Source organism: Pyxicephalus adspersus, chromosome 10 (assembly GCF_032062135.1).
Source record: "Pyxicephalus adspersus chromosome 10, UCB_Pads_2.0, whole genome shotgun sequence".
Taxonomy (NCBI): Eukaryota; Metazoa; Chordata; class Amphibia; order Anura; family Pyxicephalidae; genus Pyxicephalus; species Pyxicephalus adspersus.
In genome coordinates this window covers 22,045,715-22,073,381 of record NC_092867.1, presented here as the reverse complement: position 1 = coordinate 22,073,381, position 27,667 = coordinate 22,045,715, and the positions used below count along the sequence as shown (strand labels likewise).

Genomic DNA, 27,667 nt, shown 5'->3' with positions numbered 1-27,667 from the left:
GGCACCTCTGCATCTGTAAAGTGCTCTGTAGTTACCTTAACAGAAACAGCCATACCACTGAGAAATTAGGAAATCACCACCATCACTGAACTTATTCTAAAAAAAAAAAAAAATTCTCTTTGCAACGCTGCAATTCCGTCAATGTTCCCCAACAGTATCCAGTAGGCATTACAGAAAAGACAACAAACATTTTTAAAGGTGAAACATATTTTAATGATAATGCTGTAAAATTTATCCCTGGATATTAAAACATAATTCAGAAATAATTTGTAAATTTATTATAAAAGAAAGCACAAGATTGTTTTTTTTTTTTTTTTTTAAATTGACATTAAAGTGCAAACTAATTCTATCATTGTGACTGTAGCCCGCTAATAAAACCTGTCAACACAAAATACTCAGCTGAGCCTTAGGGTAAGTGCAAAGTGATTATTGCTCTATGCCTCTGAAAGAGTAATAGTTCGGGTGAGTGTCACCTATTACCAAGTGTAGATGTTTAATGGCCATTTATATTAGTACAGCAATACCCATGTCAGAAAGAGCTGCTTTTCTGTTCGATCCACATACTAAAAGTTACAAAGTTTCTAACCCTGAACATGTAACTGGACAAACTTGAATGAAGCCATTCAAAAATCTTTGAAATCAATTTGAATTGTTGATTCTTCAGGAAAGTAGCCCAGGTCAATACATTTTTGCGACGTATAAGGAGTGCTGATGGTGGCAGAAACTAAAGCACTGAGCAAAGTTCACCAATAGGGTTTTGGTTTTTGTGGCTGCCATCTGGAAATTTGGGTTAAAGAGTTAACGTTTTCCCTATTTATCTGGTTTTATTTCCCAACACTTGAATGTTGTTTCCTTATCTAAATAATAACTTGTCTGGGGCACCTCTGACAAATTGGAGATAACTAGACCAGCTTTCAAGGGTGTGCAATAGGTCCTACTATATTTTGGGGGCCACATAGGTACCGAAAGCAAGAACTAATAGAACTGATCTTCTTATGGAGTGGTTTGTTCATCAACATTATATACAATTACAAGTTCTATACCCTAAGTCATTTGAATGTGGTGGAATATTTTAGTTTTTAATTACTAACCCCTTTTAGAGTGGAAAGATTTACATAGTTGTCAAATAGTTTTGACAAACAGTAGAGAAAACACTTCTCTACTCTCTGTGATATCTGTACCTCTCCAGGTGATGGCAGGTGTGAGAGGGGTTAATAATTCCCTTAATCTGTCTGACAACTACACTCAGCCTGCTGGTGTTTACATGAACTATACTGTTACTCATGTCACCCCTTCCTTGGATTTCTTTACCTGCTGTTGCTTCGATTGTTGGACGAGAAACTGAAAAATCTTCATTTAGCACAGGTTTCCTTCACAGCTGAACTCTTGGATACAATATTAGTTTTCCTATTACTTCCCTTCCCCAAGCTAGAGTAGATGCTGTGACACTCTTTCTCCATTTTGTGCCTGAGGGAAAACTACATTTTCTATGATGTACCAGGAAACTGGCGATGACAGCAGGAAGGAATGTGGATGTTGCAAAGTGTTTCAAGCATACTCCCTGGCCTCCACCCACATCCATGCACTACACTTGGCCTATAACCAACTAATTTTGTGGACTGAAATGCCCAGGTCTTCCCACTGCCGAGTGCAATGAAATAATGACTTCTAATAATACCTCTGGGAATACTACTAAATCGGCATATACATCATGGGTGGATACAGGAAGGTGAGGGCATAATGGGCCATTGGTCTTACAAAAAGAACATCAGGGGGCAGAGCTCTGGAATGCTGATGCCCAGTGAAGGACCTGAGTTTTCATCTTTGATAGAAGGATTGGACTGTCTGGCTGCACTTGGTAAGTCTATTACCTACAAGTCGTAGTTTAATATAGGAACGAACATGTAAATAAATTCTTTGTCTTAGCAGTGTCCAGTTGTCTAGACAGAATCCATTTCTTATAACTTGCAATTTTAAAACTTTAATGTTTACAAACTTATTTTATATTCTTAATTACTTAAATATTCATCTGGAGAAGCTTGTTAGGGGAATTAAATCATTTGGATGTATGCGTGGCATTTGAGGCATGACACAGTTAAGGATTTTTCATGGCACATCAATGGATAACTTTTGGGAAACACAGCTCTGCATCAGTGATGTCACAAACACAGTGGGAACTGCAATCTACATGTTTTTTGTTGCCTTATACTGGCTTTTCTAACACATGCCTCTTTGGCTGCTGAGAAACCTTCGTGGAAGCTTAACCTATACACCAATTATCTTTGATTATCCAAATACAGCACGTTGAAGAATCACTGCACATAAGGGCTTTGAGGACAAAAAGCAGACTGCCGCTACACTAAATCTATTTGTACTTGAACACCTTTAATAACAAAAGATTTGTTTAATAAAGTCACTGCAACAATACACAGCCTATGACAACTCACAGGCATTATAACTGACAATGTGTACAACAAAATCTACAATTACAATGTTTTTTATTTAAACATAGGTGTATTAGTACTTAACAAAAAACAAACACTTATTACTGAAATCTGCTCCTTGGTGGGAAGCGACCATCCATCTCTTGCATACCAATGGGACGAGCAGGAGGCGCCATATCATGTGGTCCTCTTAACTCTTGACCTTCTGATGGCTTCTTCGGAGGATAGGGTGCAAACCTGTTGGGTGCCCTGAGCGCTTCTTCTGAAGGATTCATTTTCCTCCCCTCAAATGGTCTAAAATAAATAAAAAACAATGGTTAGCTATTATACCACTCAATCAGTCTGTGCATATTCAAACCTGTAGTGAGGAAAATATTTCTTCCATGTTGACTTCCATATTGTGGTGAGTAGCTAGAACAAGAGATGACTGAAGGCTGACCTACAGTTAGATAAATGATTGCAGGAGTAATCCCTCCTCCTCATTTTTAAAAAGGAAGCCTTACTTTTAGTACAATTTTCATTTAAATCACCCCTACCGACAAACGCACACCTTAGTGGTACAGCATTTGTATGAAGTTTAAAAACTATTACTCAATGATCATTAAAGCTTCTGGTGACAGTTAAATGTAGAGTAAGAACAGCAATCCTTCCTTTGCATTTTTGCCACCCCAAAATATATAGGTAAATAAAGAGTAGAGAAAAGAAAGCTGGGCTTTTTTAAAGCTTCTGGTGACATAAACAAGTGCTGTATAAACACTGTGCAGTGGGGGAAAAGGAGGATAAATGGGAGGCACTCTGTTGCAAAGACTATGACAGTCCTTGTCAGTCATTCAGTAACCTGGCACAGGATAGGACAACTGTGACATGCTGCACTTGTGCTGGATACATTAGTCTCAGGTGACAAAATATAGCTTCTGCACAGAGTTTAAAACACAAACCAATCTACTTGCCTTCAAGTGGAACTAAAGTTCCACTTCAAGATTACACCATCAGCCAGGTCAATATTCCAGAAAGGGACAGGCGATGTCCCTTCTGCAATAGTCTCACCAGCTTGATCGCTCAAAGTTTCTGCCAAAACGCTGACATTGCACGTGTCGGAAATGAAAGAACTCCTATGCATCATCTCGGCCTGCCCAGAAAGCAAAGAAAGAAGATGTTGGTGCTCTGAGAGGCAATGTGGACAGTTGCGTAAAGAAGGGTTTAGTTCCACTTTCATTTCTGAGAATTACAGAGCATGGCCCAACCAAAGGCTGCACAGCCTAAGCAGAATAAAGATTAGGTTACATCTGGAGCCTTCATTCAATCCTACCGCTAAAACACATGATAATCGCAGCACCAGTAGTTGAAGTTAAAGTAAGTAAGGTGAGGTTGTGGCAAGAACTTTTTCCTAAGCTTTACAATTTTGACAATTATTACTGAACTGAACAGCTTAGAACATTGCTCAAATAAAAGACCTTTTTATGCTTCATGTAAATATACTTCAAAAGTGCTGCCTGTAAAGAAAATAGTAATTATTTGACTCTGTTTGGTGGTACCTAATCTGGAACACAATGTCACTACCATCCCATAATATTTATGTGGGAGTCCATGGGAGAAATTGCCAAGTGCATTGGAGAGACAAAAATCCAACATAAAAAGGAATGCTGACTTTAGTCTGTGATTATACCCAGTGTTCAGCAGAAGAAGTAATATCTACTTTCCTGGTGGGGAATTCTTTCTTTGTCCCATAATGTTTAGGTCAGTAAGTAATAAGTAATAAAACTTGGATTCAATCTAGAAGTAGAGGAGACAGCTCAAATAAGCACTAAAGCGGAGTAATCTCACTAACCGAGAGGCTAAGTGACTTAAGCCACCAGCAGATTTTTCTGCTCATCACTGCTCAAGTGACTGTAAGCAGACAGTAAAAATATGACACTGATAAACTCATCTATTACTCTGCACGTGTATACTATCAGCATGTTCCTTGTTAGTAAATGACTTAATTAGCTGCTTCCTCCACCCTTAATATAAGACCTAGATGAGTTAAATACTTGCATTGCATAATGCCATATTATTGTACAGAGATACATTCAAATGTCTCCTTTATATCAGCCTGGAGTTGAGATTTAAAACAATATTTAGTAAAAGATTGATGACTTCAAACAACTTGATTATAATCATACCTTCCAAAATCCTCACGGATTGATCCATCCATTGGTCTTGGTTCTCTTGGTGGAAGTGCACTGTTACCTGGATGCATCCTCTCATTTACAGGCCTTTCCATGGGTCTCACATTGCCCTGTTGCATCCATTCATTCATGGAACCATCTGCGGCTCGGGGAACCCTTGGGTACATCCGATTGTTCATAGAGCTGTCCATGGGGCGTGCAGGTCTAGGGTACATTCCATCATTCATGGAACCTTGCATTGCTTGTGTATCTCTTGGGTACATATGTTCATTATTAGAGCCATCCACAGGTTTTGCACTTCCTGCGTACCCAGAGTCAGCCATAGAGTTTTCCATGGGACGTGGACCTCGTGGGGGCATCCGAACATTCATAGGACCGCCCATAGGCCTTGGGTCTTTTAGCTGCATCCGGTCATACATAGGACCTTCCATGGCTCTTTGGTCTTTTAGTTGCATCCGTTCGTATGCAGGACCTTCCATATTTTGTCCATCTCTTTGATCCATCCTTTCACTCATTAGGTTCATAAGCCGTGCAGTGTTTGGATGCATTCTTTCACCCATTGGGCCTTTCATTATCTGTGGCCTTTCCTTCCCTGGACCTTCCATGGCTCTTTGATTTACTGGGCCCTGTAAGCCACGTAACTCTTGTGGGTGTAACTTTTCATTCATTAAGCCTTTACTTGGTCTAGGACCTCTTAGGTTCAGTTGGTCATTCATTGAATCCTGCATGTATGGCGCATCTCTTGGGGGCATTCTTTCATTCCTGGGAACTTCCATATAGCCTGCTTCTCTTGCAGGTCCCCTTTCACCCATCTGTGGATCCATGAATCTACTATTTCTTTGTGGAATTCTTTCATTCATAGGACCTTCTCCTGGATACATGCCTTCATTCATAGTTTCATCCATGAATTGAACATTGCCAGGATGCAATTTGTTACCTACAGGTCCTTCCATAAGCCTTGAATCTCTAGGGTTCATTCTTTCAGCCATAGGTCCTCCCATAGGCCTTGCATTTCTTGGCTGCATCCTTTCATTTACAGGACCTCGGAATGGACCAGGCATTGCTTCTCTACCTCTAGGGCCAAATCTGGGGTCTTCGTTGCCAGGAAAACCCTCATGAGCTAATTTCTCCCTGTAAGGCATTTCATTGTGCATTCTGTGATCACCTTCATCTTCAAATTCAGGATTATTAATTTTATTGCGTGGAAATGGTGGTAGAGGACGAGGGGGAGCATCATCATACTGCATGTCTGAGGAAAGGTCACGTGGTGGCATAGCATGCATCGGGCGGCCCCTTCCCCTCATATCATAATCCATGCCTTCATGCATCATTCCAGGATCCTCAAAACTATGCTGCATCTCTCTGGGTGCCATAGCGCCAATGCTCATAAGTGGCCTTGGTGAAGGGTCATGGAAGTTTTCCATGTCTAAATGGAAATCCCCAGGCCTTCGAATCCTTTCGGAAGGATACATTGGCTCGGGCCTACCACCCATGTAAGGTCCCTCTTGAGGCTCATGCGAAGGTAGGCGAAGGTCATGATCACCTAGTATGTTTCTAGGGGCAACCCTTGCTTCTCTTGCATCAAAATCATCCAAGCAGTCTTCAGATCTCATTGGTGGCATAGGTCTCCTATCCCGTGCATCAAAATCGCCAAACTCATTTCCTTGTTCGTCCCTGCAAGAAAAAATATATTATATATACTTTTTTTTTTGCAAGTGCAATGATTAATAATACATATTGCTCTTCTACTATGTCATCTTAAATATATTGTTAGTGGATGCATGCAACAATTCTAACCTCCCAGAATAATATTTAGTGCATATGCATTTTACGGTATATTTTTCCTCTGCAAGATATTACTTTAAGAAAATAGTAACACACCTGTTAAATCTCCTGTAGACTCCAAATTGGATATCATTTTTTATGGACCCCTGAAAGATATATTCACTGACATTTGTGGAGACAGCATCAGCATTCCACCATAAAAAGCAACAACAGAAGATGAAACACAATCCCACTCTCTACTGCAAAAATAAATAGCACTAATTCAAAATGTATCCATAGTACAGATCGCTGGTTGTCATGGTAACTGTCTGTACTATAGATTAATTTTAAATAAAGGCTTGTGATTTTAGCAGAATAGTGCAGGATTGAGATGTAATTTCTTCTACTGTTTCTGTTTAAGAAGTTTTGTGATGTTAAAGCCCAACTGAACTTTTTTTTTAGATCAACACACTATACTGTATAAAAACAACAGGTATCTAATTTCCAAAAATCTGGGAATCCTTAATTGTACACTATACACTATGTAGAGCTTTTTAATGATTGCAAACCTACAGGTCTGACATACCAAGGGTCTGATCACACTGCCTATCTTTAACATTGAGACTGGAGCAAGAATGATCACCACCAATGTGAGCCCCTCCTTAAAGCGCCCTTAGTATCTTCTCCTCCATTTTACATACAGTAAACATGTTGAAATTATTGTTAGAACTCTTCTGTTCAAAGCAATAGCGCCCTTTTAGTCACTAGCTATTTCTTTAGTGTGACACCCCTTGTCTGTGATTTACCTAGAAAACCCCCCACACATGATGTATACAGATGGAGCAAGCTGTCATGGATGGTCATGCGCTATCATTCACTGCTGTAACAGTATCCCTCTAATAAGCTGCCAGCAGCCACTTCTACTCTCTAGAAGACAAAAAGGCAGCTCCTGTTTGATGAAAGATTTTTACACCCTCAGGAAGCATTTACCACATCAACTACTTTTTTATTTGGTCTTCTGCTCAAAGCTCAATGTTTTTCAGTTCCGTCTCCGTGTTAATTCCTTCACCTGTAAGGCCCCCTTTTTCTGCTGTTGCCATTTAGGCTCTGTTTTCTACCTTTCCCCTGGAATACCACTGTACAAATGATGTTTTAAATTACTCTGTACTTCTGCTCCTTTTGTCACTAAGAGCTACTTTTCTTTACAACTGTACAGCAACTGTACAGCTCAAACCAGCACCTGGCTACAAAGGTGAAGACAAACTTCTGAGCACAGGAGAAATGTCTGCTGACAAACAATGAACTTGGGTTAGCTAACATCTAATGCTACAAAAACGTAAAATGTGTATTCATCCAATAGGGACGAACATTGCATGCACAGTCTGGTTATATATGATTATTTCTTGTTCTTGTTGTTGGACATTCTGGATCTCTGATATGTGTGATTATTCCTGGGGTTTCCCTGTCCTACTGACTGCTGAAACACAAAATCAAAATTATGTATAGGCCACCTCCAATGAATACCTACCTTGGCAGATCTTCCAAACCACTATTCAGGGCTTTCTGTTCTTCTTCTGTTGGAGGCAAATCTATGCCAACATTGCTAGTCAACAAACAGAAAAGAAAACATTTTTACCTGATATATTAAGAAAAAAATAAAATGTATCAAATTAATCCTAACATTTAAAAGCATGAACCTGTTAACAGACAAAATGTAATAATTCTTTATTTCACTTTCTCAAAACTATCATAAAAAGTAGTTTGTCCGATATGCAAACATTCTATGCATGTAAATCTTCCTGGTGCACGTGTTTTGGATAGAAGTGAATTGTTTTGAAAGTCACATGGACTACTTACTAAATATACCGAAAATTTTTATACACAGTACAACCATTTTAATAACTTTCAGTTCCCAGGAACCCCTGCTAATATTAGCTATATACAGTACATTAATATGAAAAGTATGTTGGCATACTGGAATACATAAAAAATGAAAAAAGAATTGGAAATGAACAGCATTTTACACATGACTGCTCCCAATTGACAAAATTATTTTCTGTAACAATGAAATAAATAGATTAATAATTATGACCAGAAACAAAAATGCAAACAGTGAAATTAGTAGACCACATCAGTGGAGAAATGCCTTGATACAGTGTCAAAAAATGCTCCATACATTAATGATCAGTAATCTCCCCTATAAAAGGAGGTTGGTAAAATGCTTCCTTACACCAGTAGTGTAAAAGAGCCCTCTTAGAATGGTTATCAGTACCTAGAATAACTCTTAACATTAGTGGTCTGTGGAAGAAAAGTTTTTTTTTAAAAAAACGAGGATTAGTTCATTGACCAAGGACCCCCTAAGTAACATCTGGAGTTGACTCTAGGATTTCACAAACCCTGATTGAGAAAGGCTGGTTTATAGGGCAAGGGTATACATATTTCCTCTCCTAATACAAATATGACAAAGGAAAAGTGTTCATACCTTCTCACAGGTCCTTTAATTAGATCCTCAATGTAAACTGATCCTTCAATTGGGTGGCCACGCGATTGTGCAAAAACTAAAAAACACATGTCAATTAAAACTGTGTGAACCATTTCCTGCATTATTTAAAAAAAAAACATTGAATAATTATATTTGTGCAGTGTTCCTCACTAACAAAATACCTATCTATATTAGTAAATACATAAAACAAAAATACATTCAAAGAATTCAATTGTAACCCTTAAAGCTATGGTCAGTGGACTTTATTTTCCTATAACCAAACTGACAAATTGGGCAACTGCCATAAAATCTTTGTTTGAACTCCACTGTTTTATAACTGAGACTAGATAAAAGGATGACACCCTCATGGATTTAGAGTATCACTTCCTTTTTTGCTTGTAATTCTATAGTTGGTGTACAAGGAACTATTTAGTTTGTGTGCAAATATAATTAATATTTTAATTTGAGGAACTACCAGCTAAAGGTTGGATACCTTCATTATTATAGAAGCAGGAAAGACCTGCACTGTGAAAAAGAATACATTTTTATCATACTTACTAGATATTGATTGCAGGGGTCGCCACCCATCTACATCTATCAGGTATCTAAAAAAGACAACAAGGATGCATTAAAGTATAAGTAAACCATATCATATTGTTGCTCTTTTTTGTCTATTTCCCTATATTGGGTAAAGATTTCAGTCAATGTTTTTTTCTATATCTATATAACTGCAGAATAAGTAAATGTAAGATATCCTAATTATAAAGTCACATTCACCTCATTACAAAAAATTTGTTACTGACAGGATCAAGATCAAATGGTAGGTTAATTACATAAAGTTTTTGTTCTTTTTGTTCTTCAGTTTAAAAACAAAAAAAATCTAAGAAGAAGATAATATTTACCTGCATATAAGATATCCTGTCCTGTTAATCCCGGTTGTGCAGTGAACGCCAATTAGTTTATCTGCCACAAGAGAAAAAATATATTTTCATGCAAGTGTATTTACCTACGTGATTTACACAACAACATTGTGCATGAGCAACTGTATATATGACAGTTAAGTAAAATTTCATTTTTAAAAATGTTGATTAGATATATTAAAGAAAATGTTTACTGGGAAAAACTGCAAGATTACTGTGACAAGGAGCAAGTTATTGGCTAGAAAAAGTAACACATTTCTGCCTTGCATGTTTGCGATAATGTAACAATGCAATACCAAATAAAGTAAACAATTTTCAACAGTGATTTAAATCTTCCAAGTAGTACTGAGATCTCCACGATTAACAATGGATACTGCTAAGGTGCTGGAGAATTCAAAAATAAACTGGGGGAGGCGTGGGGGCATTAAACATCAACACTTCCAATTGTGTAATGATTCAAACACTTTGAAATGCAGTCAGCTCAAGCAACCAATTTTGGTTTGCTATAAGCTTCTTTACACTTTCTGTACAGCTTCTTTCACGATGAGGGTAGATTGGTGACCAGACTGTATTTCTCTAATAGGTGTAGAAAAAAAATCACGCCACTACAATGGCAGTGTATAAATCAGAACTAGACCCACAGAAATACATGTACTTTGGCAGATAAAATAAGTAAACCCTGGATAAAGTGGACAATATTGAAGCTTGAATTTTCAATTAGACCTGTTGCCTACTATATAAAAGCACAGAAATATTAAGTCTTGTTAAATGTTTACATTTTCTATCCCAATAATGTCTATGCCAGGAGAGGGCAAACTTTTTTACTCAGGGGCCACAATCTGAAAAAAAGTTTGCCAGAGGGGCCAAGGTCAATCGTAGAGTGGGCAGGGTTATGCTATCATGACGCCCATGAATGTGACATCATGATGACATAACCCTGCCCACTTTTCCATCGCAAATCTGAGCCTTTAATGGGAGAGTGGGCAGGTTGTGTGCAGTGACACAGCCCGCCCACTCTCCCATCGCAAGCTCAGATCCAGGAACGTGTTCCATGGCTCTGGCTGCTGCGCCCCCCCTGGCGGGGTCCTTCTCCTGAACCTGCTCGGGGTGGCACCGGCCAGAGCTGCAGAACACCCAAAGGGCCGGAGAAACATCCCCATTGGGCCGTAGTTTTCCCATGCCTGGTCTATGCTAACACCCCCTCTGCTCCCTGAATAACATTTATGTAGCTGCTGGGGGAGAAGAAAAGGAAAAAAACTATAGTTACTTGATTGACAGAGTCTCCTGACATCACATAAAGGATGGCTGTACCCAGCAGCAGTTCCTTTGTACCTTTGCTGTACCCAGCAGGCCCTTTGAAAATCTTCACAATTGGGTAGGTAAAAATCCATGCATGAATGGTGTTAAATGTACATATAATCATATGGGAATGTTGTTGATCTCTTTAGAGGGTAGAAGCCACTATATTTCCATTATTACAGGTTCACTTTAAGGAGCTCTCAATATAGTTTTTATGTAAGTATCTATAGCTCAATAGGAGGATTAGTCGGCCTGTAATAGAGTTAATTAAAGTTATCTTAGCAAGAAAACTGATAACCCAATATAAAAAGTACTGCAAAAGGGAAGTACTGAAAACCAGACACAGTTATCTAAACTTCCTAGAACTATTTTTCAAATTTTTTTTCTAACAGTAGTTAATAAAAACTAAAATACTGTTTCAGTTCTTGGGGCTGATAAATAGCTTTAGTGCAATAACCAAGTCCCAGCAAAAAATACAGTGCTCTGATAACTTAAGCTGAACCAGACATATTTCTGTAAAGACAAAGCACGAAGAGACAGAAGGTCATCTTACCGTTATCTTCATTGGCAAAAAGGAACTGTCTGACTACTCTCTTGAACTGGTGGACTGTTGCATCATCTGGGATTTTGAGTCCTGCTGTGTGTAGCTTTACATACTGTACACTTCTAGGCAAATCCTTTACAAATGGGAGAGACAAATAAATGCTTATGTAACTGTAGCTAAACAAAGATAAAATGGTATATAACAACACATTTCCACAATCTGGACCGTCTCTAAAGAGACAATAAATGTTCAAGGATACAACCACTTTTAGGAAATCCTGTCCCAGACCACATTTACCCTGTTTTTGTGCCAATATTTCCATTTATCAGTCTCCAAATCTCTGCTACCACCCACCCACCAAGTTCACCAATAGTGGACATGCTGCCATGAGACAGGACTAGGACTGCTAATTGGTTGAACAGTTTGGTTGGGCCCAGCATTTCTGTTTATGCTAATCTCCAGCCACTGGAATTTAAATAAACTGAAGACCCATCATGCTTTGGGCTATAAGAAAGGACATGGAAAGAACCTCAGCTATTCTAAGATGATCCACATCACAAATTTATCTTTACCTTTGTGGTATAGTAACGTTCAGTGTTTGTCAAGTCTATGATCAATCCAAGCTCTTCATTTTGGCTGCGAATGCTGGTCACCAAATCTTTAGGGGTAAACTTCTGGTTCTGTGTCACACGTTGGTTTGTGGCCTGCAACGGAAAAAAAAGTGTTTAATGAACACATTTTTAAGTCATAGTCCTTCACTCGTTGACAATCTATTCTTTATCTTCCTCTGAAAAAAGCACTACTGCCCGCCTGTAGCTGCCACAAATTGTTTTCACACACTTCGGCCACAATAAAGGAGGAGGAAAGACACTAACAAAACATATTAATATTATTCTTAAACATTTATAAATATAAAGTACATTTTTCAAACAAAAAAAAGACTTGGCCCCCTTTTTTGTTACAATGGCCCTGTTCTATTAACGCTCCAAAGACTGGGGAGGATACACTATCAGTGAAGCTGGGCTATCCAGCAAACCTGGAATGGTTTTCTTCAAAGTCATTTGCTAGCAAAATGTTTTGAATCCTGGACCAGATCCAGTCCTGGTTAGCTGGATCGCCCAGCTTCACTGTTGAAAGTGCATCCTCTTGGAGAGCCTTGGAGAGCTTTAATAAATCCGGCCCAATGTGTTCAACAAAACAAAATTAAGTTGCTTTGTTACTGTTAGTTTTAACTGTAAAAAAGTTGATTCACATTTTTTTTCCAAGTGGAAACCTTGAAAGCTTTGGGTAAAAATCTGTTAAATCTTGACAAATCTTTAAAGCACAGAAGCATTTACTTACCCCTTTTAGAGGTACTTTGAAGGCAATAAAGCGGGATCCCGGAAGTCGACATCCAATAGATGTCAGAGAACGCCATCTGCAGAAAAATAACAGCAGTTGTTATAATGATTAAGAATATAAAACAAGAGACAACTGTTATGATGGGTGTCTTTAACATTTCACTGTATTAGCACTACCCATCGCAATTCATATTTATCTGAATAGGAGTCACTCTATTCTGTAGAATAGAATTCTGTAGAAGTCTAATAATTTAAACATACTATAGATAAATATAGGGAAGCATATAGGTAGTCACACAGGGAACCAAGGTACACAAGTCTAACAGATGTCAGAACTTTAATGTAATATGGTATTTCTTCAAAGGTTAACCAATATTTATATATAATAGTCAAATATAAAGGTCATTTAAATGTAGGTTTGTTTTAATACATCTAAGAGCTTCTCTACATAATCATTTTTTCTCAAAACGTCAAAAGACCAGCAGCTGAAAATGCATATAAACAGAAGTCAATGGTCTGCAGTTTCATACTGGTACTGTTGTGTTTGTGTACGCAAGCTTTTGTTTGCTGCAAAACTGCTTTCACTTTCCATCCAAGCCCAAATAAAAGCAGCTTGTTACAGATTTAGCAGGGGTCAGACACACAGGTCGTAACAACTCAAAATGGTCTCAATACAAACTAAATTAATATAAAAGTGTTTTGCAATCTAAACAAACCATAAACCAAAATTAAACACCAAATTCCACAGCAAGAAAAAAAATTAAAAATTCATAATGTCATTATTAGGTACAATATGCCAATCCTGTGCCTACTGTTTTACTGCAGTGGTACTCTTACAATGCCAGGGCCATCTGTGAATATTTCCAGCAATTACTTTCTTTATCCCAGGCTTCCACCCTGGGCTGGGGATTGTCACCTTCTGCACAAATGCAGAGCCACAGAGCAATCACCAATGCTGGGGGCAGAAGATGATGTAGGCACATATCTTCTCAGATTGGCCGGGATGCTGGAGAACATAAGGTGCAATATCAGCATTGGAAACAACGGCTATATTTTGGCAATGGCAAATCATTGAAGGGTCTGGAGGCTAACTTATGTACAAATAACAAACATTCAGATAGGACAAAGTTGTAATTTCATTTTAAAGCCGAACTCCAGGCAAATAGCTAAATGCATCGATAAAATACATTTCTGGAAGCTGCTCTGCCTACTCAAATATTGTATTTTTGTCTGCCCAGTGCTGAGATTTCTTTTGCGTGGTTAATAGGTTATACCAAGCAATCAGGTATGTATAAAACATTTTATGTATAAAATGATAATAAACCTAATTTTATCAAGCACATTTTTGGCATCAATAATGATATACTTTCCTCCTAACTGCCCTTCTCACATTCACATTTGCCTCCCTAATGTTCTACATATACCCATGGAACCAACACCCAATGTGAACTAATATACTGAGGTAGCATTATTGTGGTTTGGGTCAGTGTGGCATCTGTCCTAGAACCAACCTGGCAATTGTGAAAGTTAATGTTCTGTTTGCTGTACTCCTACAAAGGAATTGTAGGTGAGGGAGCAGTACCTAAGTAACTAGGCTGCATGAGTCGATCCCGTTTTTGTTTAAAGTTAAACTCTGGTTAACTGCAAACCCTTCCTCTGCACCGAGCCTTTTCTCTCCCTACGTATTTCTTTTTTGGAGTGCTTTTTCAAATGTTTACATCACTGCCTATGACAGTGAACCTTTGGCTGAGTTATGTGAAGCAATGGCGAGTTTTTATGCACTTTATACTCAAAAGCAAACCTCCTATGTTTAATGTCAGCCGGGGTGTCTTTGTTTGAACTAGAACCTTTAGGAAACTTTATATGTCATGTGCTAAGGATTTGAAAGCTTGAGAGCAATAGTGAGCAGTGTCTTTCCAGATCATGAGATTTCCAACCAATAAATTAAAAGTGAATTTGCCATTTTAAAGGAAAAAAGAAATAGAAGGGTTTTATAATGCATAAACAGTGTTTAGAGAAAAATAGCAGGGCCAGGCCTAGTATGGAAATGGGCGCAAGGCATTCTACTGGGTCTACAGCTTCTTAGCTGTTTATTTCTCCTTTAGGTCCAGATTTGGTAATTCCACTACTGTGTCCCCTCCGATTACCTTTGGAAAGCTCCAACATGAGGATGCAAAGCTTTGCCTCTACCAAGAAGGCCACCTTAACATGGACACAGGGTAAAGGCATAGCTGTAATGGGGAGAGATCAGCTACAGCGAGATCTCACAAGCAATAGCTTTTGCCCTCTGCTGACTTCTTCCGAATGTCAATTTGTTTTTAATTAACACTTATGTGTTGCAGTAGGTCTGCCAACTGGCCAGCAAGTTTATGTGTAAAAGGGTGACCTACAACACTGAAAATTCCCTGGGTAGTATGTCATTATGGCCTCACATTACCTTCTGCTTGTTATCTTGCACTAAAGAGCCGTCCTTTTTTCCACCACCGTACATGCAGGATGCTTATGTTATCTACCACTCCAGATTCTTTATGGTGAGGGTTTCCAAAGCAGTGTATCTCTAGGTGATATTAAAGCTTTCAACATTGCACAAAATTCTTATCTAATGTTCTTTTTGGACAAAAAAAGTCTGTATATATGTTTTGCATGTTCTAATGTGATAGAGGACCTTTTGGGCTTACATTATATCAGCAGTGCAGCAAGTCACATATAGCGATACGATGCAAAGGTTTGGTATGGAATACTGTACACTGTAGAATCTTTTTCTTCCAGTGACTGTTTAATAAAAATATTTCCATGGGATAGCGGTTTCTGTTATTGTTAGAATTATTTAACCAGTATCACATAATCTCTTAAGGTGCACATGGTTAGAATGCATCCCTTTTTCCCCTTACACTTAGTTTGATATACACTTGTTCTTTTTAATACTTGTAATTGTACACTACAAGCCAAAGCCGGCTTTTCAGGCAGATATCATCACCAATTAGTGCACATCTAATCGTATTATTACAGCTGTATTTTAAATGACACAAGTAAGTATCTGAATTTGACTTTTTCTCAGCCCATCTATGATGTCCTAGCCCTCCTCCTCTAGTTCTATCAGACATTTTGCATTGATTTCCTGTGTAGGGCTACTAATATGGAATCCATGCTAATGCAGTCCAGGAACACCTATATACAGCTACATGTACCTATGCAACATTATTTCTTATTATGTTAATATACAAAATAAAAAGTAAAATTTTATTAGACTGTGAAACTCTTTGTGGGATAGCTAGTCACATGACTATGGACAGCGCTGTGTAAAATGTTGGCGCTATATAAACACTAGCTAATAATACAACACAATATGAGTATCAGAATTTGACTATCAGCCTATATTGCTAGTTCTGTTGCAGTGTAATTCACATGCTAAAAGAAGGACAAAACAATGACTTAGAGATGAGCTCATCTGGATGCTGCTTCTATGTTCCTTGTTCAATCAAAGGATGGAGGAATTACTAAAATGCAGCAGATCAGATCTTCACACTATCAGACAAGACAGGGCTTTGTTGTGTGGCTGTAAAAAAAACTTAAAAAATACAAATTACAAATCCTTTGACAGGCTCCTATATAAATTACACCTGTCTGTCTGAAGCCCAGCTTTTATATGTATAGGTAACTATAATAGACTTCAGAAGAAAATAAAAAGGCCGGCATCCGGTCCATGAAATGCACAGTGATCCTTTGCTTTTAAAAAAAAACATTTAGTTCTGTGCTGGAGCAAAAATGAATGACAGCTCCAGAGAAGTTGACAAATAACTGCAGGAAAACCATTTATAGTTGTCTAGGAAACTTAGAACGTGAAGACAATGGTGATGACAGACAGCTGCATTTTCCTTTCATCGAAACCGGGTGTTTTTACAAATATATGTAGAGCTGTCACTCCAGTTGCCAAGTTTCTGTAAGCAATTGGGAGATTCATACGGCTTGGTATGGCAGGTTGCTGGGAAATCAGACTTTATGCAGGAACAAGAGCCAGACAAAAACTATAGGAACCCTGTAGTGAGGATATATTACAGCTGCCATTGCTGCCTGCTTCTCCCAAACATAACTGTCCCCTTACTAATTCTATGACTTCAGTAACCGAATGATTATATAGATTTGGAGCTTTATCTTCCTGTTCTGCATGTTTTTTCCGGTTCAGTGTCTCCTTCACCAATATCAGTTAGCATTTCAAGCAGAGGTCACTGATGGTACACACAAAATTCAGATGATACCTTTTTTCTTTTTAAAGGTGTGCACAGTTAATCTACATTATTATTATTCTCTGATCTCATTAATACATTTGTATTAATAAAAAAAGTGCAGAACTAGGGCTGGAAAACAAATTGGGCAAGTGGTTGGTAACTATTATTATTAAACAGTATTTATATAGCGCCAACATATTACACAACGCTGTACCTTGACCATCTTGCAGAATGTGTATAAAAAATTAGAGGTAAGAGAATGTTGTGCAAATCAAAGGAAGATATTTAATCACCACACCTTTTTGCCTAGGTTTTACATATATTGTATTTTCCTTTGACCAAGATCTGATTATTATATCATGGGAAGATAAGCCTCGACTCATATATTCCATCATGGCTACCATCCTGAGATGTTGAGTTGTACAATTCTGATGTCAGCCACTTCTGTACTAGTCACAGAATATCACTCAGCAGTACAAGGGCACAGGATTAAAGTGCTAAAGCCAGGTTTTAGCAATCATCTCTGAACAAAACTCACAAGCATACACATACCACCCCCTTCACAAAACAAAAACAATCCTGTAGGCTCTGTATCCACTTGTACTATGGAGACATGTCCACTGATGCAAAGCTCAAAACAAGCGCTGGTAGGCCGTTCATTCATAGAACTTTAAAAGCAACATGCGCTTTACAAATTGATGGGTTGCCCTAACATAATATACCGATACAAATAACATTGTGATAAAAATAATTTGCCAAAATGGGAAGTGGCCCTTAGAATATGTTCAGTCTGCTTTCATAATTTGGATTGCAGCGAACAATTTAAACCTCTGGAAGTTTCTCACTGTTGTTCAAGCAATGTGAGACAACACGGGATAAAAAAAAATTTGTAATTGTAGACTTAAAGCAATAAGAATTTTATTTGTGCCCGTTGCAGGTTTTTGCTCATCTACTGCCTGGTGAAAAAGGTTCAAGCAGGATGGGAAGAGGGAATAAACCTAACCAAGAGAATCACAGATATCCTAAAATGAAGCTTTATTGTTTCTCCCCTCTGTCCTACTGGGAATACAATCTTGTAATCATTTTAATTTTAGGTTAAATAGCCCAATAGTGTGTATGACAGGTATGCATTTAAGACCTAAGTTTGACTTGGTTCCTCATTTTTACCTTTCATTTGCTACAATTTACTTCACAATTACCTTTTTATTAACACTGACTTCTATGGAAAAGAAAAGCAACTCATAATTTAAAGCAAAAGCCTATATACAAGTCCTAAATGTTTCAAAAAGTGTTTGAACTATTGAAACATTTGGAATAGAAAAAACATTCTTTGTGCAACTTTTTTTCTACTGTTGCATATGGCCATACACGCAACTGCATTCTAGTACCAGTAAACACATACTAATGGCTGTAACCACTATATTATGGCAATTTTGATACTTTGTAGGAATAATTAGGTACAGATCCACTTTCCTTAGTCACCTCTCAATTGCCTGTCACTGTGATTAATAGTCAACAAGAACTATTGGCTGGAAGCCCCAAAACACTACAGATATATGTGTACAATATTCAGCTTTCCAACAGTGCATTACTCACAAAATGGTAATTCTGATAAATATGTGCAGTGATCTGCTTACATTTTATACCATTAGATGTGTAGGCACAAAGCAGGTATCTAGTTTTACTTTATTGTCTTCAAATGTGTATATTATGAACAGGCAAGTTACATAAAGATCAGTTACCCTGAATATAAGCATGATTATGCCCTAGCATGATTTTACCATATTTTTGAGAATATTCGAAATATAAGCCCTACCCCGAAGACAAGCTACAAAATATATAAATACATGGACAAGAGGTGCTCATTTAAGGAAAGCTCTTTTTCTAGCAAAGAGAAATCAGGGCCAATGGAACTTAAGGAAATGGAGTCACAAGAAATTCAAGATGGAATTCAGTGTTTGAAGAGTTATGATGATGACATGACTGTATTTGAATAAATGTTGATATTGGTTCCTGAATATCACAAGAAATGTATGATAAAGGGTTTGGAGAGTTTAATAATGTTCCAGATTGTGATGACATGACTATTTTTGAAATGTTGATTTTTTTTGTTCATGAAAAAAATAAGCCCCAGTGCATTTTTTGGAGAAAAATTTGATTTAAGACACGGTCTTAATCCGGGGAAACGATACTTAGCAAGTACCTACTGAGTGAACGTATGTTTACAGGTGTTCTGATCTTTTAATGGGAAGAGAAATTGCAGTGTTCTCCCCAGAAATGTTTTGGGTGGAAGGGGCTGTAGGTGGGCGGCAGGCCAATATGTGACCCAACTTCTCAGTGACCACCCAAAAACAGCCAGATGGTTACTGGGAAGAACTTCTAAAAGAAGCTGGGGGGAAACACTGCTCTGTTTCCATGAACTAGCCCTAATACTACCAGGAAAACTGCAATAAAGTAAGGCCAATAACCCAAAGTCATATAAAAGGTATGTATGTGTAGGCCACACTATCCGGCTGAACTGTGGTAAATAAACGTTTTGTATGTTTAGAACTCTGATAATTTACTTTAGTCTGAGTCCTGTGTTGCATGTATCCGGTCATCTACATTAAATGGGATTCTTTTCCAGCAGAGGGTTTCCTTCAATAGAAATAAGGCTTTGAACCCTGTTCTGTTAAGTAGTGTGCAAGAAAAGAGGCACCTCAAAAATCTTTCAATGTATATGGACACCTATTCTTCCATCCTTCACAGGAAATAAATCTAAGACAAGGCAGCTGCAAACACAGTGCCGACAAGTAAAGGGCAGGGCTTCCCAAGCCTATTAAAGTCTAATTAACAAGCTGATTAATTCTTAAGCACAGTGTATAGAAGCAAAGTGGTGGGCAAAATAACTGCTTTAGGGGCCAAATTGCATTTCCTCTCTGGTGGAAAGGTCAACCACTTATGATAGTATAAAACCCCTAAGCTATGTTCTGCGCAAACTGTTTGCCTATCAAATGTGTATGCTCACAAATCTTAATTTTGTTATACTAGTCCCCAAATAACTTTGATTATAATTATATATACATAGGGGAAGTTGTGCGCCATTGGATGTTCAGTAATCTGGGAGATGAGATCACAACATCAAGAGAAAGCTATATAGATAATATATTGTCACCAGAGTCAATTAGATCTTCAAATCTTGCATTTGTATGTAGCTAAAGTAGGAAGCACAGTTAATGCAGGGATGCTGGGAAATGTAATCTGGTGTGAATGGGACCACCTGTATGAAGAGGCCAGGCTTAGTCAAGATAAATTGACTTGTATGCAAATTATACAAACTTGAAATTGTTCCACAAGCTATACTTGCAGAGGTTGATTGTTTCAACTTCAAGTCAATATATGTTGCATAAAATAATTCTTCTGCATCCCATTACCAGTCTCTAGTGGTCAGCAATTGTAGGGCCACAACCCTTTACCAGGAAGCCAAAAGGCATAAGAGATCCCCATACCTGTACAGATACACAATGTTTGTTTTTTTTTAATTTAAAAAAAGTTCTGTTCCATAAAACACTTATAATTTACACTATTTATCATGATTGCTATGAAAATTTGTGTTTAGTCAGAAATGGCGGAATTAGAAAACGTTACATGGTGTGTATATACATCTATCACTCAGCACATCACATCCTACTACAGATGTACACAAATCAAGTTCCTCAATTTAATTCATCTTAGTTCTCTCTGTAATACTCACAACAGACAAAACTTTCTCAAGCTACATGTTGTGCTTAAACTTTCTTTCAAGTTAAGCATCAAGGATATGATTCCAGGATAAGAAGTGCAAGCTTTAAGATAGATGACCAAAAAGATTGGTCTGGAAAGAAGCACTACTGCAATGCCTTGAATAAATAAAAAAACTTTAGGTAATAAGCCATGTATGTATCTGAAGGTTTAATTATTTAGTTCTATCAGTGCTGTGTTTAGTGCACATTGCATTATGCACCAGTTTGCATTTTAATAAATTGCATTGCTTTTAAATGCAGTATTTTTCATTGTTAAGCTGGCACATTGTAGAAAACATGTTGGTGTGAACTATGATAAACTGATTTCAGCTAGTTGTGTTAGACCAGCACAGCTCAACCCATGTGCTGTGAATGGATTCTCAATATGGTTGAAGAGATTTAACTGAAAGCACTCAGTGGTGGAAAATAGAGGGGCTTATTCTTTTTCAGGGACATTTATTTCTGGATTTTTTTTTCTCAACGTGGTTGCTTTAAAGAACAGGCTCAAAAAAGCTGTTCACTGTTCTTGCTTTTGGATTTCAAACACAGAGAATGTGCTTTTAAAAAACAAGCCAGAAAAAAGGAAAATATGGGGATCTTAATGAAAACTGACCATGAAGTCACCAGTGCTGAAAAGGTACAGGATTCTTACTCTATTATAAAAGCACTATGACATCATGTTGAAAGGCCAATGTTTGGGGAGCATGCAGGGTGGCTTCCTCAAGGCAACATTTGTTATTGTGATATAGTGTCACCATGTTGCCTTGAGGAAGGGATCCTGTGTGGCTCGAAACGTTGGCTTTTCAACATTGACAGTGCTTTTTTTTTTTTTTTTATAATAAAGCAAGAAACCTCTACTTTGTGGGCTTCATCCTCTGTGTTAATGAGTTCAATATGGTACCATCCATGGCTGTCAGTTTATTACAAGGTCTGGAGTCTATGACCTATGCAAGGACTGCATCTCTATCACAGGCATTGTATGGAGAACCTAACACAGTTTCATGGTTACAACGTAAGTAGGGTTGAACATCAATAGAAAAAAAAAAAATTAGATATTTATTTAGGGCTGTCATTTTAAGTTAAAATATGAGTAGCCATAATCCAAGTGTATTTGATTTTAGGAATAGCAAAAAACTATACACATTGAACAAACTATTTACCCAGCTAACCAATCTACGTATAAATTGAAAAAAAAAAAACTCTGGACACATTTTAAGAATTTTTATTAAATATTCATAAATATTCCATGACATGTAACACATTTATCAAAAACAAGGTCATAAAAAGTGCCAATTATCCTCAAAGCAACAAACATCCCAAATTCTTCCTAGGGTTAAAGTTCATGGGGTTCCTGATCCCTCAGTTGAGCTGACAGAGGGTATAATATAAGTCACAGCAGACACTATTCCTATGGCAAATAGGCGATTGCCGGAAAGGTGAGCACATTGGAAACCGCAGTTTAATTTATGCAACTAAAGCATTAAGTATTTACATGGGGTCAAAGTAAAAGAGCAGCAGGGAAACTTAAGCTCTGAGAACACAGTCATGTGAAACTGGTAGCTTGTATCGGTCATCTAAATTACAGTCAGCTCATGGCTGTATCCATTGCAAAGACAAAAACCCTTTTTTCAGTGGTTTGCTTTTTTACTGTAAGGAACAAATATATTGATTTTTTTTTTGTGGTTCAAGGCCATGTTTCTCCCAACTTGAAAATTTTCTTTTCTAAGAAAGGAACGGTGTGAAGGATGAAATGTTGCTCAGACACTGCAGGCTACACAATCTGCAGTGTAAATGTGTTGCTGAGCATTTGAGTGTTTTAAGCTATCCTGCTCAAGACACTTTGCAAAATTCACCTTACAAATGCAGCTCAAGTTCACCAGGCCAAAGGCCTCGTATGGTCAAGAATCAAAATAGGAACTCAACTGGTGTCTCTTACACAAAATTATAGTTCAACTTCAGCCACTGAAGCGTCTATTCGGACTGCATAAAAAGCCCTTGTTGTCTAAAACCGTCAGCATTCTAGGTCAGCGTTTTCCAATCAGGGTTCCACCAAAGGTTGCTGGGGGTTCCTTGAGCAATGAACAATTTGTGCCTCTCACGTCAGTTTAAGGTGATACCAAAGGTCTCTTTTTGGCTACCTGTAAGGGTGACATTCTTCCCAAAGGCCAGCAGTGTAGGATGATTTCTTCCTACTGACCATCACACTGTGTCAATAATGTACTGTGAGCTGTGGATATAGTAATTATAGAAGGGGTTCCCTGAAGACATGAAAGTTAGTTTAAGGGCTCCTCCATGTTGAAAACACTGAGAAAGGCCATCCTAGCTACTGCACAATGGAGCAACATATTTCCATGAAAAGATGTGACGCATGGCATAGAAAGTGTTTTTTTCTATATTTTCCATTTTTTACGCCCTCTTAATTAGGAAGAATTGTTCAAAGGAATGGATGGCACAGCAAGTAAAAGCCAACAGGAATCAGCAGGCACTATGGTTTGCAAAGGAATGCAAAAGGTGGCTATCCTATTTTTATACTCACCACAAAATCCTCAGTGTGCCCTTTTGATGGACTCTGTGTACAACTATTGTATGATAAACCGGAAGCAGAGCAAACCCAAGGGTTATACCTTCCAAACTATTCTTAAGCTTTCAATTCACACCAGAAAATTAGACAAAAAGGAGTCTGATGTCTCCATATTAGACTATAAGTGGCAACCTAATATCTTTCTTGATTGGCTGACCAAGAACCAGGCACTTTTGTACATGAACAAAGTGCCCTCTTGAACAACATTAGGACTGCTACATACATAGAAAAAATACTAGTATTGGACAATTTTGACATTAAAAGAAACAATATATTAACACAAGTAGAACCTCTTTAGTTTAGGACTCATGTACAGGAGAAGCAGGTAGGCGGAAGACCTGTGTTTTTATTTCTGCACTGGACTTTCAGCATTCTCCACAGTTAGGAAGGTGGGAATTTGTGGTGCCAATCAGAAAAACCCAGAAGAATAAAGCCTGCAGATGGGTGGCGTGCCTAGATAAAAGGACTGGGGAGAACACTTGGTGCATCTAAGCAGATTCCTTTTACGAAGGTTTGACAACAAGTACACAAAAATATAGAAAAACCTTGTATTACGACTTCAAATCCTATAAGGAACAAAAACATGGAAATTCCAAGACCTATACCTTTTCAACACGCTCAAACCTGTGTGAGATTCTCAATTACCTGCCAGCACTAGGGTGGGCCAGAACACAGGTGGAAAGTAGAGGACTGGTTTGCTGGATTCGGCTGGTTAAGCACAGGCAACTTTTAGTAAATGTTCTTAAGTGTCATTAGACAAATGCAAATAAATTGCATAATTTTAAACACAGGTTCGCTTTTAAGTGGGAAATTTGACCCTCTGTGTTACAAAACATTAGGTTTAAAAATAAACAGGACTCTTCCAATTGGTGATCTCCAACATGTCCCCCGTAGCATCTACACTCATCTCCATCTTTCTGCAGCAGCAGAGACATCATAGATCATTTTCTTTCATAGCCTGTATTTCCTGAAGATGGGATCCATCACTTTACAGCCAACTCTGGTAGGCGAATGAACGACTGCAAATAGAGGAAATCCGTAGCTTCCTGCGTATCCGTAGTCCGGGATAGATCAGGTGCTTAACCCAAAAAATACAGCGAGACCCTTCTTAAGGTGACAATGAAGGCATCTGCAGCTGGGATGATGTTTGCTGTGCTTGAATTTACGGCTGTACCTAATTTCATTTGACACCACATGGAATGGGTGCCATTACTCCTGCCTAGGGTCATCTCCTGTTTTTGAGATTCAGATGCTTATTTTGAGACTTGATCACGCAAAGATATCCGTCTGTGGGACAAAGATTCAGCTGATCATTGTCCGGCTGGATCTGCAAGTCCTTATGTAAGCCATTACAAAATCTGCAACCAAGGTTTAAAAATGCGACGAATATAGAAAGCATTACAGAGCCTGATATTCTTTACAGGTAATAGGTGGATACATTTTACCAGCACACGTTCTAGTTATTCTAGTTACATTTTTAGTAACATGGAACATCCCATCCGATTTTCACACCTATACTGGCAAATAAAAGGGATACCAATTTCATCTTGTGTAAAAGGAATGAAAATGTTTAAACCTCACCACAATTCCAAGAATACTAGAAATAATCACACTCGATGAGTCTGATATTGTTTTCATTTAGAGCCCATGTAATTTAACATTCCTGAGCTCTTTCATCAACCAACAATGATGCTTTGTTAGAAGGGATGGCCATATAAGACATCCAAAGGCTAAAACATTTGGTCAGCCATGATGTTGCTAATACCAACCAATCCATATGTTTACAACAATGTCTAACCGCAAATAATGTAAAGGACATAGAGATAGTTGTATGATGAAAGCAGGAAGATGTGGCCTATTTGGGGGTATCATTCACTGTAAACACATGACTTCTGCCAGCTTCTAAATCCAGCCAATACACACCAAGCAATCCTTGAGGAATGGAACGCTAGACCTAAACCTCTGCAACCGTGGGAACATGTATGCAACCGTGGAAAAATGTATATGTATGTATAAATGACTTATAAACACTACAAGGCAATTCATTACTGTGCTCATCAATATACAGGGATGCATGTTAGCAAACAGTGCCATTCAACTAATTCATAATTACGTCATTAAAAACTAAGCCAACAAAGCTGAGGGGATAAAAAAAGGCCGCTGATCTCAGATAAATTCACAAAAACAAACAGATGGAACTGGGGGGAAAAAAAGAAACCTTCAGCAAGATAAAAATAAACCTTCTGAAAATAACAGCATCATCCAAAAACCAGCATGTGTTCATTTTATATCTTTGGATTAACAATAATCCTTTGCAAACGTAGGGCTGGATGGACCACATCCAAGAAGGTCTAACGAACCGGAACTTACCTTGTAAGCCATTTTTGCAACTTACCTTGCAGTTCATCTCCAACATTTATTTACATACCTTAATAAACATCAGTCAACATCTAAGCATGAAAAGATTTCTGAAAGGCATCACTAAACTGCAAGTGTCAGCGATCAATGCACACTTACAGATAGCTCAGCTTACATGGTCAAGTATAAAATCCTTAAATTGGACGCAGTCCCCATGGTTACACGTATATCTGCAGGATGCCAAACATGACAGAATAATGATTGATCATTACTCCGTATACAAGATGCAAATTTAGGCCAGAAATAAAAGCAATCAAAATATTAGGGTGCTGACTCTGCTCAATGGACCATACATACCTTTGGATAAAAATACCTACCTTGGAATGAGACCCTTATAAAGGGCTTTAAAAATATATATCTGGTCCGAGCGCTCAGAACAGAATCCCATCAGCACTGGTATACCTGTGGCTTAGCATTCCCATTATCTGGATACAGATTTTCCAAAAACTGTACACTGTAGTCAGGTCCTGAACAAATCCCAGAAGCCTTTCCTGCATAATTTTATCACCTGGGCCGAGGGCGGAAGGAGGTCTGCAAATCTGTTTGCTGCCTATAATCAATGTTCTGCCATAAACAGAACAAGGAGGTTTCTAAACTAAGGCTGTACCATGAAAAGTACCGTTCATTCAGATCTCACACTACAGCAAGGCAGACAAAATCTTCCCAGTTTAAAGCTGCTTGAAGAGCTTGTTGAGACAGATAAACAGCAGATAAAATACTTACCTTTTCTGACAACCCCTCCAGGCCTTCCCTAGCCCAGGTCACATGAACGCAGTGCCCACGGGACCTGGACACATGAACGCAGTGCCCACGGGACCTGGTCACATGAACGCAGTGCCCACGGGACCTGGTCACATGAACATGGGAAAGCTGAAGTCCAGGTCCAATCACCAGCAGGTTCTGGGTTCTATTCTGAGGGCTCACACATTTTTTAGTTACATCCTCAAACCTTCAATGTTGGAGAACTAAAATCTAATAGTACACCAGCAAACAATTAGGCTAGGCATTGCAGATCCCCATAAAAAGGGCTGATAAAGGCCTAGTGCAATCATGTTTTCAATAAGGCAGCCAATGTAACGGTGGAGAAGGCTGCGCCCTCCATCTTTAGGCCAAGATGTAAGCAGAGAGATCTTAGGGCACTCTATGCAGAGAGGATGAGTGTCGCACAGTCCACATCTCCCTTAGCAACCATTGATCACCAGAAAAAAAAATTTTGTTTTACCAATCTAAATCAGGGGTAAGCCAGCCACCCAGGCTAATCCTGGAGACTTGTTTATGGATGTTTTGGTGGTTGGAATGAAGCCATCTGACTGGCTGAGCCGTATGATCGCACTGTCTGTGAGCACTCTTCCCTCACACACTGACATAGGAGGCCCATTGTGTTTACATTCAGCAGATGTACGTGTAACAGCACGGCAGACCGGCCATACTCACCTTTCCGGGATGCTGTTCTTCTTCACCATGTTGCTGGGACAACGAGAGCGCGCTTACACCGGATGAGAGATTGGGCGGCGAACGTACCACGCACAAGGCACCCCTATCAAAAAGGGCGGGCCGGAGAGCTCAGCTTACACCCAGTCACACTCTCCTCCGTACACTGCGTTCACCTAACAACACCCTGACTGTGCCTGCAAGTGATCGACAGCACACACCGGACAGCAACCTCGCCGCCGCTAATCACTGAAAAGAAAATACTAGGCCTTCCGGTGACGTCACTGCA

At 38.5% G+C, this 27,667-nt stretch overlaps 1 protein-coding gene across 1 annotated transcript; it reads right to left on the bottom strand.

The window, feature by feature from the left end:
- Positions 1-189: 189 nt before the first annotated feature.
- LOC140339801 (uncharacterized) lies at positions 190-27,667 on the bottom strand. Its single transcript, XM_072424701.1, has 10 exons — positions 27,382-27,667; positions 12,963-13,038; positions 12,194-12,325; positions 11,631-11,754; positions 9,761-9,821; positions 9,417-9,463; positions 8,859-8,934; positions 7,905-7,979; positions 4,607-6,286; positions 190-2,738 (listed from the first exon to the last, which is right to left on the bottom strand). The coding sequence occupies exons 1-10, from the start codon at positions 27,408-27,410 to the stop codon at positions 2,546-2,548; spliced, it is 2,493 nt and encodes an 830-aa protein (XP_072280802.1). The 5' UTR covers positions 27,411-27,667; the 3' UTR covers positions 190-2,545.